Here is a 16095-nt window from a genome sequence, read left to right on the forward strand (position 1 = left end):
CACCAGGCTCCTTGTGGGGGAACCTGTTTCTCCCTCTGTATGTCTCTGCCTGTCTCTCTCTGTGTGTCTCTCTAGTGAAGGAATAAATAAATAAAATCTTTTAAAAAAATAAAAAATTAAAAATGTATGTAAGATTCAGAAATTATTTCTAGAATAATTATAGCTAGAAATGGAATAATACTATAGATTCAATTGGTATCACATTACTTAGAAATACTTAACTTACTTTTACCACATATTTTAAAACACATGTTTGGAAGGGACATTTCCTGGACTTGAGTTCTGGGTGGTCTGCTCCTACCAGGTGTATGGGCTTGGGGAAGTTCCTTAGAATTTCTGTGCCTCATTTGCTTCCTGTGAAAAGATACCCAGTATAATTGCCTACTTCATACGGTTTGTGTAAGGCCTAAAACCCCTTTAGGATATGTAAACTGTCCCAAATAATGCATAGTAGTTGCACAGTAAAACTTCAAAACACTAATATCACGATTATTTAAAAAGGGCTTATGTCATTAAAAAAACAGTTTGCACTTTCCAAATTGATTTAGTGAAAACTTGTTTTTATTGAAAATGACAACAAAAAATGTGGTATATTTACCCCTATCAAATAATGTAAGTAACATTATGATTTTCCTTTACTTTTGCAATTTTGATCTAAATTTAATACTTTGTTAATATTGCTATTAATATTGCTTAGATATGCTTTAAATATTCTTTGTATTTTAAGTATTTAATATTTTCCTGAAAAGAATCCTTCCTCTTTTTAGACCTGCAAAGAAAACATCTAAGGAAAAGAACAAGGTAGACAAACAAACAAAATATATAATTCTATTTCATTTATGATATATTTTTATTATATTATAATTCTATTTCATTCATGATATATTTTTATTATATTATTTTGATATTTCATATTTATCAGAAACATTATTCCGTGGTAAAAAAAATTACTTTATGAAACGCATAGTGAAAAAATGAAAATTTTCCTTTGTTGTATAGACATCTGCTGTGAAAAAATTATTCAGAAACACCAATTATTGATAAAGGTCTTTTTGATAAAAATCAGTTCTTTTAAAAAGTACCTATGTTTTTGCTTTTATAAAAAGATGGATATTTATCATCTTTCTACACTTAGTATATTTTATAAATATTTGGATGACATTTTGAAATAGTATTATTTATTTGTAGGTCAAAAAGCAAGTGAATTCTGCGGAGCATCTTGATGACGAGCATCTTGATGACTTAACTCAGTCATCTGAAACAGCTTCAGAGGATTGCAAGTTGCAATACTCTGATTATAAGAGTTCCCTGTTGCTCATTGAACTTGGCATGGATTGTAAAGGTAGGGCCGTCGTATAAATATAAAGCCTTTTTCTGTATATATGGTTGTAGTAATATGTGCACATCTCGTCTAGCGCTGCGCCACACAACACTGAGGAGTTATAGAGCTACTCATCTCAGAAGTATGTTTTATATTAAAATAGAGAACTATTGAATACTCTCAGCCAAAGAACTATAATTTCCAGGGATCCCTGGGTGGCGCAGCGGTTTGGCGCCTGCCTTTGGCCCAGGGCGCGATCCTGGAGACCCGGATCGAATCCCACGTCAGGCTCCCGGTGCATGGAGCCTGCTTCTCCTTCTGCCTATGTCTCTGCCTCTCTCTCTCTCTCTCTCTGTGTGTGACTATCATAAATAAATAAAAATTAAAAAAAAAAAAGAACTATAATTTCCATTATGGTTGTCCACGTGGGAATGGCACACTTGATGTGTTTGTGAACTCTGCTTCTCTTCTGTGTCTTCACCCAAGGTCAGGTTACCATTATTTTTCTCCTAGATTACTGAGCTAACCTCAGGACTGTTTTCCCTGCCATTCCACCTCTCAGGATCTTGGTGTACACTGCAACCGTAATTACTATACATTTTTAAAAATTTACATTTCATCACGTTACCCCCTTGCTTAAAGCTTAGCTATCACTACTTAATGCTATGAGGTGAAAGACCATAGGCCACTAGCTTCATCTTGTATGGTTTCATATCCATCTTTCCATCCATGTCTCAGCCACTGTCTTAGATGGTTTTTCATATAATAGAGGCTTTCTTTCTCCAACAGCCCTAGTTAGGTAAACTGCACGTGTATGAAGTATATAATTTGATAGTTTTGTCATATATATACACATGTGAAACCATAACTGTAATTTAGACAGTTAACATATCCATCACTCTTAGTCTCCTGTCTCTTCATATTGCCTTATTATGAAACTGCCAAATTGTTTTCTAAAGTCATTGTACTATTTTCTAAACCCACCAGCAGTGTGTGAGGGTTTCTAACTCCTCCATCTATATTTATCAGTACTTAGTATGATCAGTTTTTTAATCGTAGCCATGGATGGGTATGGTGTATATATGTATACACACACACACACACATAAATACATATATATGTGTATAAATATATACATTTATGGTTGTAATATACATTTCCCTAATAACTGATAATGTTGAGCTTATTTAACATCTGTATATCTTCATTGAGCTGTCAAAATTTTTGTCATTTAAAAAGTTAGGTTTATTTCTTATTTGTCAAGTGTTGATAAATCTTTGTTTTTGTTTTTGATATCTTATTATTTTTTAAATTGGAGTTCAATTTGCCAACAGATAGCATAACACCCAGTGCTCATCCCATCAAGTGCCCCCCCTCAGTGCCCATCACCCAGTCACCCCAACCCCTCGCCCACCTCCCTTTCCACCATGCCGTGTTTGTTTCCGAGAATTAGGAGTCTCTCATGTTCTGTCACCGTCCCTGATATTTTCACTCATTTTCTCTCCTTTCCACTTTATTCCCTTTCACTATTTTTTATATTCCCCAAATGAATAAGACCATATAATGTTTGTCCTTCTCCGATTGACTTACTTCACTCAGCATAATACCCTGCAGTTCCATCCATGTCGAAGTAAATGGTAGGTATTTGTCATTTCTAGTGGCTGAGTAATAATCCATCATATACATAGACCACATCTTCTTTATCCTTTCATCTTTCGAAAGACACCAAGGCTCTTTCCACAGTTTGGCTACTATACATTGCTGCTATAAACATTGGGGTACAGGTGTCCCGGCATTTCACTGCATCTGGATCTTTGGGTAAATCCCCAGCAGTGCAGCTGCTGGGTCATAGGGTAGATCTATTTTTAAGTCTTAGAGGAATCTTCACACAGTTCTCCAGAGTGGCTGCACCAGTTCACATTCCCACCAACAGTGTAAGAGGGTTCCCTTTTCTCCGCATCCTCTCCAACATTTGTTGTTTCCTGTCTTGTTAATTTTCCCCATTCTTACTGGTGTGAGGTGGTATCTCATTGTGGTTGTTGTTTCTTTTTCCCTGATGGCCCCTGATTCGGAGCATTTCCTCATGTGCTTGTTGGCCGTGTCTATGTCTTCCTCTGTGAAAATTCTGTTGATGTCTTTTGCCCATTTCATGATTGGATTGTTTGTTTCTTTGCTGTTGAATTTACTAAGTTCTTTATAGATCTTGGATACTAGCCCTTTATCTGATAGGTCATTTGCCAATATCTTCTCCATTCTGGAGGCTGTCTTTTAGTTTTGTTGACTGTTTATTTTGCTGTTCATTTTTGCTTTGGTTTCTCTTGCCTTCATGGATGTATCTTGCAAGAAGTTGCTGTGGCCAAGTTCAAAAAGGGTGTTGCCTGTGTTCTCCTCTAGGATTCTGATGGATTCCTGTCTCACATTTAGATCTTTCATCCATTTTGAGTTTTTCTTTGTGTATAGTTTAAGAGAATGGTCTAGTTTCATTGTTATGCACGTGACTGTCCAGTTTTCCCAGCACCATTTATTGAAGAGACTTTTTTTTCCAGTGGATAGTCTTTCCTGCTTTGTCGAATATAACTTGACCATAGAGTCGAGGGCCCATTTCTGGATTCTCTATTCTTTTTCATTTTCCTAGGTGTCTGTTTTTGTGCCAGTACCACACTGTCTTGATGATCACAGCTTTGTGGTACACCCTGAAATCTGGCACTTTGATGCCCCCAGCTCTGGTTTTCTTTTTTAATATTCCCCTGGCTATTCGGTGTCTTTTCTGATTCCATACAACTCTTCCGATGATTTGTTTCAACTCTCTGAAGAAAGTCCATGGTATTTTGATAGGGATTGCATTAAATGTATAAATTTCCCTGGGTACCATTGACATTTTCCCAATATTCATTCTTCCAATCCATGAGCATGGCATATTTTTCCATCTCTTTGTGTCTTCCTCAATTTCCTTCAGAAGTGTTCTATACTTTTGAGGGTAGAGATCCTTTACCTCTTTGGTTAGGTTTATTCCTAGGCATCTCATGGTTTTGGGTGCAGTTGTCAATTGGATTGACCCCTTAATTTCTTTCTTCAGTCTCATTGTTAGTGTATAGAAATGCCCCTGATTTCTGGACATTGATTTGGTATCCTGCCACACTGCTGAATTGCTGTATGAGTTCTAGCAGTCTTGGGGTGGAGTCTTTTGGGTTTTCTATGTACAGTATCATGTCAACCACAAAGAGGGAGCATTTGACTTCTTTGCCAGTGTGAATGCATTTTATTTCTTTTTGTTTTCTGATTGCTGAGGCTAGGACTTCTAGTACTCTGTTGAATAGCAGTGGTGAGAGTGGACATCCGTGTCTTGTTCCTGATCTTAGGGGTAAGGCTCCCAGTGCTTCCCCATTGAGAATAATATTTGCTGTGGGCTTTTCATAGATGGCTTTTAAGATGCTGAGGAATGTTCCCTCTATCCCTACACCCTGAAGAGGTTTGATCAGGAATGGATGCTGTAGTTTGTCAAATGCGTTCTCTGCCTCTATTGAGAGGGTCGTATGGTTCTTGTTTTTTCTCTTCTTGATATGATCAATCACATTGATTGCTTTACGAGTGGTGAACCAGCCTTGCATCCCGGGGATAAATCCTACTGGGTTATGGTGAATAATCTTCCTAATGTATTTTTGGATCCTATTGGCTACTATCTTGTTGAGCATTTTTGCATCTGTGTTCATCAGGCTTATTCTCTCTACCTCTCCTTTTTGGTGGGGTCTTGGGTTTTGGAATTAAGGGGATGCTGGCCTCATAGAATGAGTTTGGAAGTACTCCATCTCTTTCTATCTTTTGGAGCAGCTTTAGTAGACTAGGTATTGTTTCTTCTACAAATGTTTGATAGAATTCCCCTGGGAAGCCATCTGGCCCTGGACTTTTGTGTCTTGGGAGGTTTTGATGATATCTTCAATTTCCTCCCTGGTGTTTGGCCTTTTTGGACTTTCTATTTCTTCTTGTTCCAGTTTTGCTAGTTTGTGGTTTTCCAGAAATGAGTCCCATTTCTTCTAGATTGCCTAATTTATTCGTGTATAGCTGCTCATACTAAGTGTTTAAAATTGTTTGTATTTCCGTGGTATTGGTGGTGATCTCTCCATTTTTATTTGTGACTAATTTGAGTCTTTTCTCTCTTGTTTTTAATAAGGCTGGCTAATGGGGATCCCTGGGTGGTGCAGTGGTTTAGCGCCTGCCTTTGGCCCAGGGCGCGATCCTGGAGACCCGGGATCGAATCCCAAGTCGCGCTCCTGGTGCATGGAGCCTGCTTCTCCCTCTGCCTATGTCTCTGCCTGTGTGTGTGTGTGTGTGTGTGTGTGTGTGTGTGTGACTATCATAAATAAATAAAAAATTTTTAAAAAATAAGGCTGGCTAATGGTTCGTGTATCTTATTCTTTCAAAGAACCAACTCCTGGTTTTGTTGATCTGTTTCACAGTTCTTCGACTCTCTATTTCATTGAGTTCTGCTCAAATCTTTATTGTCTTTTTCTGCTGGGTGTAGGTTTTATTTGCTGTTCTTTCTCCAGCAACTTTAGATACAAGATTAGCTTTTACATATGGGTTCTTTCCAGTTTTTTGAGGGATGCTTATATTGCGATATATTTCCCCCTCAGGAGTGCTATTGCTGTATCCCAAGATTTTGAACAGTCGTATCTTCATTCTCATTAGTTTCCATGACTCTTTTTAATTCTTCCTGAATTTCCTGGTTGACCCTTTCATCTTTTACCAGGATGGTAGTTAACCTCCACATGTTTCCATTTCTTCTAATATTCTTCTTGTGATTTAGTCCTGTTTCAAAGCATTATGGTCTGAAAATATGCTGGGGACAATCTCAGATTTTTGTTATCAGTTGAGACCTGATTTGTGACCCAGTATGTGGTCTATTTTGGATAAAGTTCCTTGTGCACTTGAGAAGAACGTGTATTCAGTTGCATTTGTCTGTAAAGTTCTGTAAATATCTGTGAAATCCATCTGGTGCAGTGCATCATTGAAAGCTCTTGTTTCTTTGGAGATATTGGGCTTAGAAGATGTGTCATTTACAGAAAGCGACATGTTAAAATCTCCCCGTTTTAGTGTACTATTAGCTAAGTATGTCTTAATTTTGGTTACTAATTGACTGTTATACTTGGCAGCTCCCGCATTCGGGGCATAAATACTCATGATTGTTAGGTCCTCTTGTTGGAGAGATCCTTTAAGTATGATATAGTGTCCCTCTTCATCTCTCACTACAGTCTTTGGGATAAACTTTAATTTAGATGATATAAGGATAGGTATCCCTGGTTTCTTTTGAGGACCTATTTGAATGGTAAAGGGTTCTCCAACCTTTTATTTTCAGGCTGTAGGTGTTCTTAGGTCTAAAATGAGTCTCTTATAGACAGCAAATAGATGGGTCTTGCTCTTTTTATCCAGTCTGAAACCCTGCGCCTTTTGATGGGGTCAATAAGCCCATTCATGTTCAGAGTTACTCTTGAAAGTTATGAATTTAGTGCCATCATGATACCTATTCAGTCCCTGTTTTTGTGGATTGTTTCCTTGGACTTCCTCTTTCTTTTACAGAGTCCCCCTTTATATTTCTTTCAGAACTGGTTTGGTGGTCACATATTCTTTCAGTTCCTGCCTGTCTTGGAAGTTCTTTCTCTCTCCTTTTATCGTGAATGAGAGCCTTGCTGGATAAAGTATTCTTGGCTGCAGGTTCTTCTCATTTAGGACCCTGACTATATCCTGCCAGCCCTTTCTGGCCTGCTAGGTCTCTGTGGAGAGGTCTGCTGTTATCCTAATACTTCTCTCCATAAAGGTTAGGAATCTCTTGTCTCTTGCTGCTTTAAGGATCTTTTCTTTATCTTTGGAATTTGCAAGTTTCACTGTTAACTATCGAGGTGTTGAGTGGTTTTTATTGATTTCAGGGGGCGATCTCTCTATCTCCTGGATCTGGTTGCCTGTTTCCCTTCCCACGTTAGAGAGGTTCCCAGCTATGATTTGTTCAAATATGCTTTCTGGTCCTCTGTCTCTTTCGGTGGCCTCTGGAACCCCTATTAACCCTAAGTTAAACTAGATTTTTCCTTCTGAGGCTGTCATTTGTTTCCCTTAACCTTTCCTCATGACCCTTTAATTGTTTTTCTCTTTTTTTCCTCAGCTTCCTTCCTTGCCATCAACTTGTCTTCTATGTCACTCACTGGTTCTTCTACCTCTTTAACCCTCATTGTTAGGACCTCCAGTTTGGATTGCATCTTATTTAATTGATTTTTAATTTCTGCCTGATGAGATCTAAATTCTGCAGTCATAAAGTCTCTTGAGTCCTTTATGCTTTTTTCTAGAGCCACCAGTAGCTTTATAATTGTGTTTCTGAATTCGCTTTCTGACATTGAATTGTAATCCAGATTTTGTAACTCTGTGGGAGAGAGGACTGTTTCTGATTCTTTCTTTTGAGGTGAGTTTTTCCTTCTAGTCATTTTGTTCAATGCAGAGTGGCCAAAAAGAAGTTGTACTGGAAAAAGGAGAAAAAGAGAGGAAAGGGGGGCAAGGGGGAGGACAAACAGAAAACAAAAAGCAAGAGGAGGTATCCTCTGATTCTATATACTATAAATCCCTTGACTTCCCCTGGGACTTTCCAGTGCTGCTTGGTCAATGCTTTTTCCCCTGTCCTTCCAGCTGGTTTTCTGGGGGAGGGGCCCGCTGTGGTGATTCTCAGGTGTGTGCACCTGGGGGAGCTGCCCAGCCCCTTGCCAGGTGCAGGGCTCAGTGCAAGCTGTTTATCCTGTGAAGCTCCTGTTCAGTCCCAGGTACAAGGTGACAGCAGGAGGAACAACAAGAGTGGCGGCAGCCAGCTCTCCATCTCTTGAGTCAGCTCCCACAGTAACTACCACAGCTCCCAGTCCGCAGGGGCCTGGGTGGTCCGGGGGCAGGGGGCGTAGATTTGCACAGCTCGGGGCCGCGTGGCAGCAGGAGCATCCTTGCTGCCCTGTGTCCTCCCGGCCTCTACCTGCCCCGGGGGGAGTGCCGGATCCTGGGCTGTGTCCCCGGTGCCCTGGGTTCTGGGGTCTGCACCGCTGGAATCACATTCCCGGGGCCGCACAGTGGCCGCCACCTGAGCTGCTCCCGGGGCCCCACTGGGCGCGGCGTCCAGCCCTTTAGGGAGCTCAGCCTGTAGTGTGTGGAGGGATTTCCCCCAGAGTGCAGTTGCTCTTTTAGTGCCCCTGGGAGCCTGAGGGCATCTGTACCCCTTCTGGGATCCTGCCCGAGCTCCCTGCAAGCGCCTTTCCTTCCAGGAAGATTGGTAAAGTTTCTGCTTCTCCAGGACTGGGCTTTCCTGTCCTGGGGGCACTAGCTGCGTGGCCTTTGCCTGGCTCCTCATGGGGGCTCCTCCCCCTTGGATGCTTTTTTATTTCTTTATGTTTTTCCGTCTTCCTACCTTGATAGAAGCGCGAACTCTTCTGACTGTAGCATTCCAGCTCTTCTCTCTTTAAATCTCAGGCCGAATTCATAGGTTTTCAGGATGATTTGAAAGTTATCTAGGTAAGTTGGTGGGGACTGGTGACTTCGGGACCCAGTTTTCTGCCATCTTGCCCCGCCTCCTTCTCTTTTTAATATATACCTCAGTGCTATAAATGGTGAGATGAGTGCTATTCTTGGAGGATTCCAGAAATTTTTAACATATTATGTTTTTATTTTCATTCAATATGTGATACTTTGTAATTTCTTTTTTCATTACTTCTTTATTCCAAGGGTTTTTAAAAGATTTTTATGTATTTGAAAGAGAAGGAGAGAGAGAGAAAGAGAGCGCATAGGCGAAGGGAGGTCCAGAGGGGTAAGCGTCCTTCCCTCTGAGTGGGAAGCCCAACATGGGGCTCAATCCCAGGACCCGGAGATCATGACCTGAGCTAAAGGCAGACACTTAATCCATTGAGCCACCTAGGTACCCAGACCCAGGGGTTATTTAGATGTGCATTATTAATCAGTTTGCAAGTATTTGAGTATTTTCCAGAGGTAGGTTTGTTCTTCATTTCTAATTTGATCACTTTGTGGTCACAGAACACACTTTCATGACTTCAATCCTTTTTTTTTTTTTTTGACTTCAATCCTTTTGACTTAACTCCCTTTATTAAGGTTTATTTTATGACCCAGAATATAATCTCTTTTGGTAAATGCTCCATGGATACTTGAGAAAGATGGTGGTGGTCAAGTCTTCTATATCCTTGATGATTTTCTGCCTATTAAAATCTCAGACTAAAATTGTAAATTTGCCTGTTTCTCTTTGCAGTTCTGTTGATTTTTGCCTTATGTATTTTGATGTTATTAATAGATTCAAAAGCATTTAGGTTTGTTATGCTTATTTGTCGACCCTTTCATCATTAACAAATGACCTTATACATCACGAGAATATATATTGCTTTGAAATCTATTTTGCCTGGCATTAATATTGCTACTCAAGCTCAGCCTTCTTTTGTCAAGTGTGAGTGTGGTATATCCTTATTTTTGTCCTTTTCACAAATTTGTCTTTACATTTATTTATTTATTTATTTATTTATTTTAATTTGTGTGTGTGTGTCTTTACATATAAATTGAATTTTTTATAGGCAGCCTATGGTTGTCTCTTACATTTTTATCCATTCTGACAGTCTGCCTTTTAATCGAGGCTTTTAGACCATTTTCTTTCTTTCTTTTATTTTTTGACAATTTTCATTTACTCTGATTATTGATACAGTTGATATAAATCTCTCATCCTGTTTGCTTTCCGTTTGACCTGCTTTGTTCCCATTTTCTTTGCTTTCTGCTTTCTTTTAGATTAATAAACTAATTTTTACGAGTTCAATTTATACTTATATATAAATATACACATATGTGTATGTATGGGCTTTGTTTATTACTTAACAAAGCTTAAGATTTGCTATTTTAGTGATTGCTTTAGGGTTTAAAGCATATGACTCAAGCATCACAGTCCACCTTCTTGTAGTGTTATACCACATTATATGTAGTTTAAGAAAATTCCAATAGGGAACACGTGAGTAGCTTAGTGGTTGAGCATCTACCTTTGGCTCAGGGTGTGATCCCAGGGTCCTTGTATCAAGTCCCACATCAGGCTATCTCAGGGAACCTGCTTCTCCCTCTGCCTGTGTCTCTGCCTCTCTCTCTCTCCATGTCTCTCATGAATAAATAAATACAATCTTTTTTTAAAATTACAATAGTTTACTTCCATTTCTTCTCTCCTAGCCAGATCCTTTGTGGGTCTGTGGGATTATAGTTTTCATTCAGTTTAGAAAGGTTTCAGTCATGTTTTCTTTTCTTTTTAAAAGATTTTAAAGTTCTATTGATAATAAGATTTTATTCATTTATTTGAGAGAGAGAGCATGAGCAGGGAGAGAGGCAGAGGAAGAGGGAAAAGCAGACTCCCTACTAAGCAGGGAGCCCACCATGTGGCTTGATCCCAGGACACCAAGATCATGACCTGAGCCGAAGGCAGACACCCACCGATTGAGCCACCCAGGCACCTGGTATAATCTCTTTACGTTGAAGTTACTCAATATTTATTTCATGTATGAATGAGTTAATGTGAACATGCTCGGTCCCTTATATGCAAAAAATACTCATATTGTTTTATTTTACTTTTTAAAAGAACAAATTTGTGAGAGAGCATGAGCAGGAGATGGGGAGAGGAACAGAGAGGGAGGGAACGAGGGGGTAAAGAACCTTAAGCAGACTCTGTGCTGAGTGCAGCACCCAGTGCCAGGTTCAATCCCACAACTGTGAGATCATGACCTCAGCCAAAACCAATAATTGGATGCTTTACCACCTGACCCACCCTGATGCCTCCTGTATTTTATTTCTGTTTTTGTTTTTCCTCTGGTGTAGATTCTGTTAGCGTATTGACAATCCAGAATGCAATTCTTAAATACAAAAGATCAATAGAATTAAAAAGAAAAGACTGTGAACAACTTACAAGAAAAATTTTACAAGTGGAATATAAGGTCAATGGACTAGAACAGTTGCTATCAGAAACAAAAGAAATGAAATCTCAGTTAGAGCATCAAAAAGTGGAATGGGAACGAGAACTCTACAGTTTAAGGTATGACATCTTGGTTTTAAGGAAATATTTCAACTATTTACTTTTTTTTTTTTAATAGACTCCACACTCAGCGTGGGGCTTGAACTCACAACTATGAGATCAAGAGTCACATGCTCTGTCAACTGAGCCAGCCAGGAACCCCTTGAAATACTTACTTTTATGCTGCAGATGTGTAGGAGAAGTTTTGTAATTGCTAATTTGCCTTCTGGGATTTTATAGGGAAGGAAACTCCATTAGAAATGTGAAGTATCAGAAGACGAATGGGTAAAGAAGCAGTGGTCTATGTATATACAATGGAATATTCCTCAGCCATTAGAAACGACAAATACCCACCATTTGCTTCCACGTGGGTGGAACTGGAGGGTATTATGCTGAGTGAAATAAGTCCATCGGAGAAGGACAAACATTATATGGTCTCATTCATTTGGGGAATATAAAAATTAATGAAAGGGAATAAAGGGGAAAGGAGAGAAAATGAGAGGGAAATATCAGTGAGGGTGACAGAACATGAGAGACACGTAACTCTGGGAAACGAACAAGGTGTAGTGGAAAGGGAGGTGAGTGGAGGCTGGGGTGACTGGCTGATGGGCACTAAGGGGGGGCACTTGACGGGGTGAGCACTGGGTGATATGCTGTATGTTGGCAAATTGAACTCCAATTTTTTTTTTTTAAAAAAGTTGTAAAGTGTGAGATTCTTTGAAATAATACTGCAAGGTTTTAACAGTGAATACTTCTAATAATTTAATGTATATTCTAAAGCATAATTTTAATGACCATGTAGAAGTCCATCATATGTAAACCTCATTATTTAACAAATTGAATTTTGGTTGTTTTCCATTTTCCTATAGTTTAATTAATGCTATAAGGAATGTCTTTTATTTAATTCTGTTTCTACAGTCTTGGTTAATTGGAATAAATTCTTTAATATAGTATTGTGTTAATGTATAAAAATATTTAGTAGAGGTCTCTGATCCATATTTTTAAATTGTTCTCAGGGAATTTTATATTATATGCCCCCCAACAGAGTGTGAAATGGCCAATTTTTCTCAAGACAGAAAAATTGGTTTATTCTTAACATATGCAGGGGTTAAAAAGTAAAATGGAAAAATGATTAATGGTTAAGTTTTTTTTAACATTTCTCACATATATAAAGAAAATTAATTCAAAAGTCTATGCTGAAAGCACATCTTACTCTATTCTTTACTTAATTAATATGGATCCTGTGATGTTTTCAAAGGAGTTTTCAAATGATTTATAAAATACATAATGATCAACAAGGTTGAGAATATTACAGAATAAGAAACATAAAAAGCATGGGCAATAGATTTTAGGCTCCCTAGTCTAGTGCTGGATCAGAGTCATCTGCAGGTGTATGGTGTGTAAACGACATCTGCTGATGCTGTCTTACACTGAAGATCATTTTTAGAGGTACCTGTGATGTTTTGTGAAATAAAAATGTATTTCTAGTGAATTTATAAAATTGTTGATAAACAGCAACTTCTCTTTTTAATTAGTAATGAAATGATTTGTCTTAATTGAAGTGTAATTATGACTTTGTGGAGAAAAATGACAATTTTGAACCCTTTCTTAAATAATTTCAGAATTCCTTTGCTTACAACATCTCCCAGAGTTATTACTGACTAAAACTTACTAAGTTGCAAAATGCTTTCTCATTGCTTCTTTTAAACTATATATCTTTTTGAAGATATTGAAGTGATAAATTGAAAAACATGAGCCCTAGAAAGGGAAAAAAATTGAGAACAGAAAAATTTCCTTTGGATAATGAACCAACATATGTGGAACCAGATCATAAAATAAAAGTTTTATTGCTAACAAAACAAATTTTAAAATGAACACATGCATTTGCAGATTGACCTTAAAACAAGAAAAAGAAAAAAGAAGAAGTGCTGAAATTTTATATATAAATATTAAGGAGCAATTAAGAAGTAAAGAAGAGCTGAGTGAAGTAAGTCAATCATAGACAGACAAACATCATATGGTTTCACTCTATGGGGACTATAAAAATACTGAAAAGGATTATAGGGGAAAGGAGAGAAAATCAGTGGGAAAAAGTAGAGAGGGTGACAACACATTAGAGACTCCTAACTCTGAGAAATGAACAAGGGATAGTGGAAGGGGAGGTGGGCGGGGGGTGGGGAGACTGGGTGACGGTCACTGAGGGGGCATTTGACAGGTGAGCACTGGGTGTTATGCTGTATGTTGGCAAATCGAACTCCAATAACAAATATACAAAAAAAAATAGTATTCCATCATGTAATACTCTGGGCATTCTGTTCTCGCGAAAGCTGCCTCTGAACATCATTTTGCTCTTCTATAACCTAGAGACACATTTTCATTAGGATTTTGGATCTTATCATTAAAAAAAAAAAGTCAAAAGGCTTAAGAGAACTTAAAAAAAAATGTTCAAGAGTGGCCTTTTTTATAACAAGGCTTTTCATCCTCAATGAATAATTCAAATTTTAAATTAAATGACAGCAAAATGTACCATAGAGTAAAAATACAAGTAGACATAGTATTGTGAAATAAAATTTCTGTGTAAAACATTTAACTAGCTTCATCAGCATCTCAAGGAAATCTAGCTCATATTTCAACATTAAAAAATTCAAAACTGGGACACCTGGGGGCTCAGTGGGTTAAGTGTCCAACTCTTTTTATGGCTCAGGTCATGATCTCACGATCACGAGACTCCGAACCAGGTGAGGCTGGAGACTCAGATCATGAGACTCAGAACCAGAGTCTGCTGGAGATTCATTTCCCTCCCTCTCCCTCTACTCCTTTCCCCCCAGCCCATGCTCTGTGTAAAAATAAATACAATTCCATAAATCAATAAATCAATATAACATTTATCTCATTTTACCTTCCATCCCTTCATTCAAAATATATACATAGGGCATATGTGAGAGGCCAAGAATTCCAATAAGGTAGTAATTGTGGCTACAAAGATCATGGTTGCTATTAGGTTAAAATGAAATGTTTAATCTATTTGAAGCCTAACAATATGTATTATATCAAAGGGATACTATAAATAATATTGATGGAAATATACAATTACTGCCAAAAATTTACCTGATTCAAATTATTTTTTACACCCTTCAATTCCAAGTTTCGTCTTCTAAGATTAAGTTGAAGTTGTTTGATTTCAACTTCTTTACTATATTGCTCTTCTTTACTTCTTGTTTTTTATAATAAATTTATTTTTTATTGGTGTTCAATTTACCAACATACAGACTAACACCCAGTGCTCATCCCGTCAAGTGCCCCCCTCAGTGCCCGTCACCCATTCACCCCCACCCCCTGCCCTCCTCCCCTTCCACCACCCCTAGTTTGTTCCATGCACATTGAAGTTCCGTGCACATTGAAGCAAATGCTGGTTATTTGTCATTTCTAGGGACTGAGTAATATTCCATTTTATATATAGACCACATCCTCTATATCCATTCATCATTTGATGGATACTCAGGCTGCATCCACCGTCTGGCTATTCTGGAAAATGCTGCTATAAACATTGGGGTGCAGGTGTCGCGGTTTTTCACTGCATCTCTATCTTTGGGGTAAATCCCGAGTGGTGCTATTGCTGGGTCATAGGGTAGCTCTATTTTTAACTCTTTGAGGAACCTCCACACAGTTTTCCATAGTGGCTGCACCAGTTCACATTCCCACCAACAGTACAAGAGGGTTCCCCTTTCTCCACCTCCTCTGCAACATTTGTTGTTTCCTGTCTTGTTAATTTTCCCCATTCTCACTGGTGTGACATGGTATCTCATTGTGGTTTTGATTTGTATTTCCCTGATGGCAAGTGATGTGGAGTGTTTTCTCATGTGCTCGTTGGCCATTTGTATGTCTTTTTTGGTGAAATTTCTGCTCATGTCTTTTGCCCATTTCATGATTGGATTGTTTCTTTGCTGTTGAGTGTACTAAGTTCTTTATAGATCTTGGATACTAGCCCTTTACCTGATAGGTCATTTGCAAATAACTTCTCCCATTCTGTAGGTTATCTTTTAGTTTTGTTGACTGTTTCTTTTGCTGTGCAGAAGATTTTTATCTTGATGAGGTCCCAATGGTTTATTTTTGCTATTGTTTCCCTTTGCCTTCATAGATCTATCTTGCAAGAAGCTGCAGTGGCCGAGTTTACAAAGGCTGTTGCCTGTGTTCTCCTCTAGGATTCTTTTTTTTTTCTTTTTTAATTTTTATTTATTTGTGATACTCAGAGAGAGAGAGAGAATGAGGCAGAGACACAGGCAGAGGGAGAAGCAGGCTCCATGCACCGGGAGCCCGACGTGGGATTCGATCCTGGGTCTCCAGGATCGCGCCCTGGGCCAAAGGCAGGCGCCAAACCACTGCGCCACCCAGGGATCCCTCCTCTAGGATTCTGATGGATTCCTGTCTCACGTTTAGATCTTTCCTCCATTTTGAGTTTATCTTTGCGTGTGGTGCAAGAGAGTGGTCTAGTCTCATTCTTCTGCACGTGGCTGTCCAGTTTTCCCAGCACCATTTATTTTATTTATTTATTTTATTATTATTATTTTTTATTTATTTATGATAGTCACAGAGAGAGAGAGAGGGAGGCAAAGACATAGGCAGAGGGAGAAGCAGGCTCCACGCACCGGGAGCCTGATGTGGGATTCGATCCCGGGTCTCCAGGATCATGCCCTGGGCCAAAGGCAGGCGCCAAACC

At 38.7% G+C, this 16095-nt stretch overlaps 1 protein-coding gene across 1 annotated transcript in view; it reads left to right on the forward strand.

Moving 5' to 3' along the window:
* LOC119878807 (ankyrin repeat domain-containing protein 26-like) overlaps positions 1 to 16095 on the forward strand; it is a 56452-nt gene that overhangs the window by 22443 nt on the left and 17914 nt on the right. Inside the window, exons 7-10 of the mRNA XM_038589379.1 lie at positions 768 to 801; positions 1189 to 1342; positions 11186 to 11399; positions 13269 to 13365. Of these exons, the coding sequence (XP_038445307.1) occupies positions 768 to 801; positions 1189 to 1342; positions 11186 to 11399; positions 13269 to 13365 (499 nt within the window). The remainder of the gene's footprint in view (positions 1 to 767; positions 802 to 1188; positions 1343 to 11185; positions 11400 to 13268; positions 13366 to 16095) is intronic.

This window comes from Canis lupus, unplaced genomic scaffold, assembly GCF_011100685.1.
Source record: "Canis lupus familiaris isolate Mischka breed German Shepherd unplaced genomic scaffold, alternate assembly UU_Cfam_GSD_1.0 chrUn_S1931H2130, whole genome shotgun sequence".
NCBI classification, from domain to species: Eukaryota; Metazoa; Chordata; class Mammalia; order Carnivora; family Canidae; genus Canis; species Canis lupus.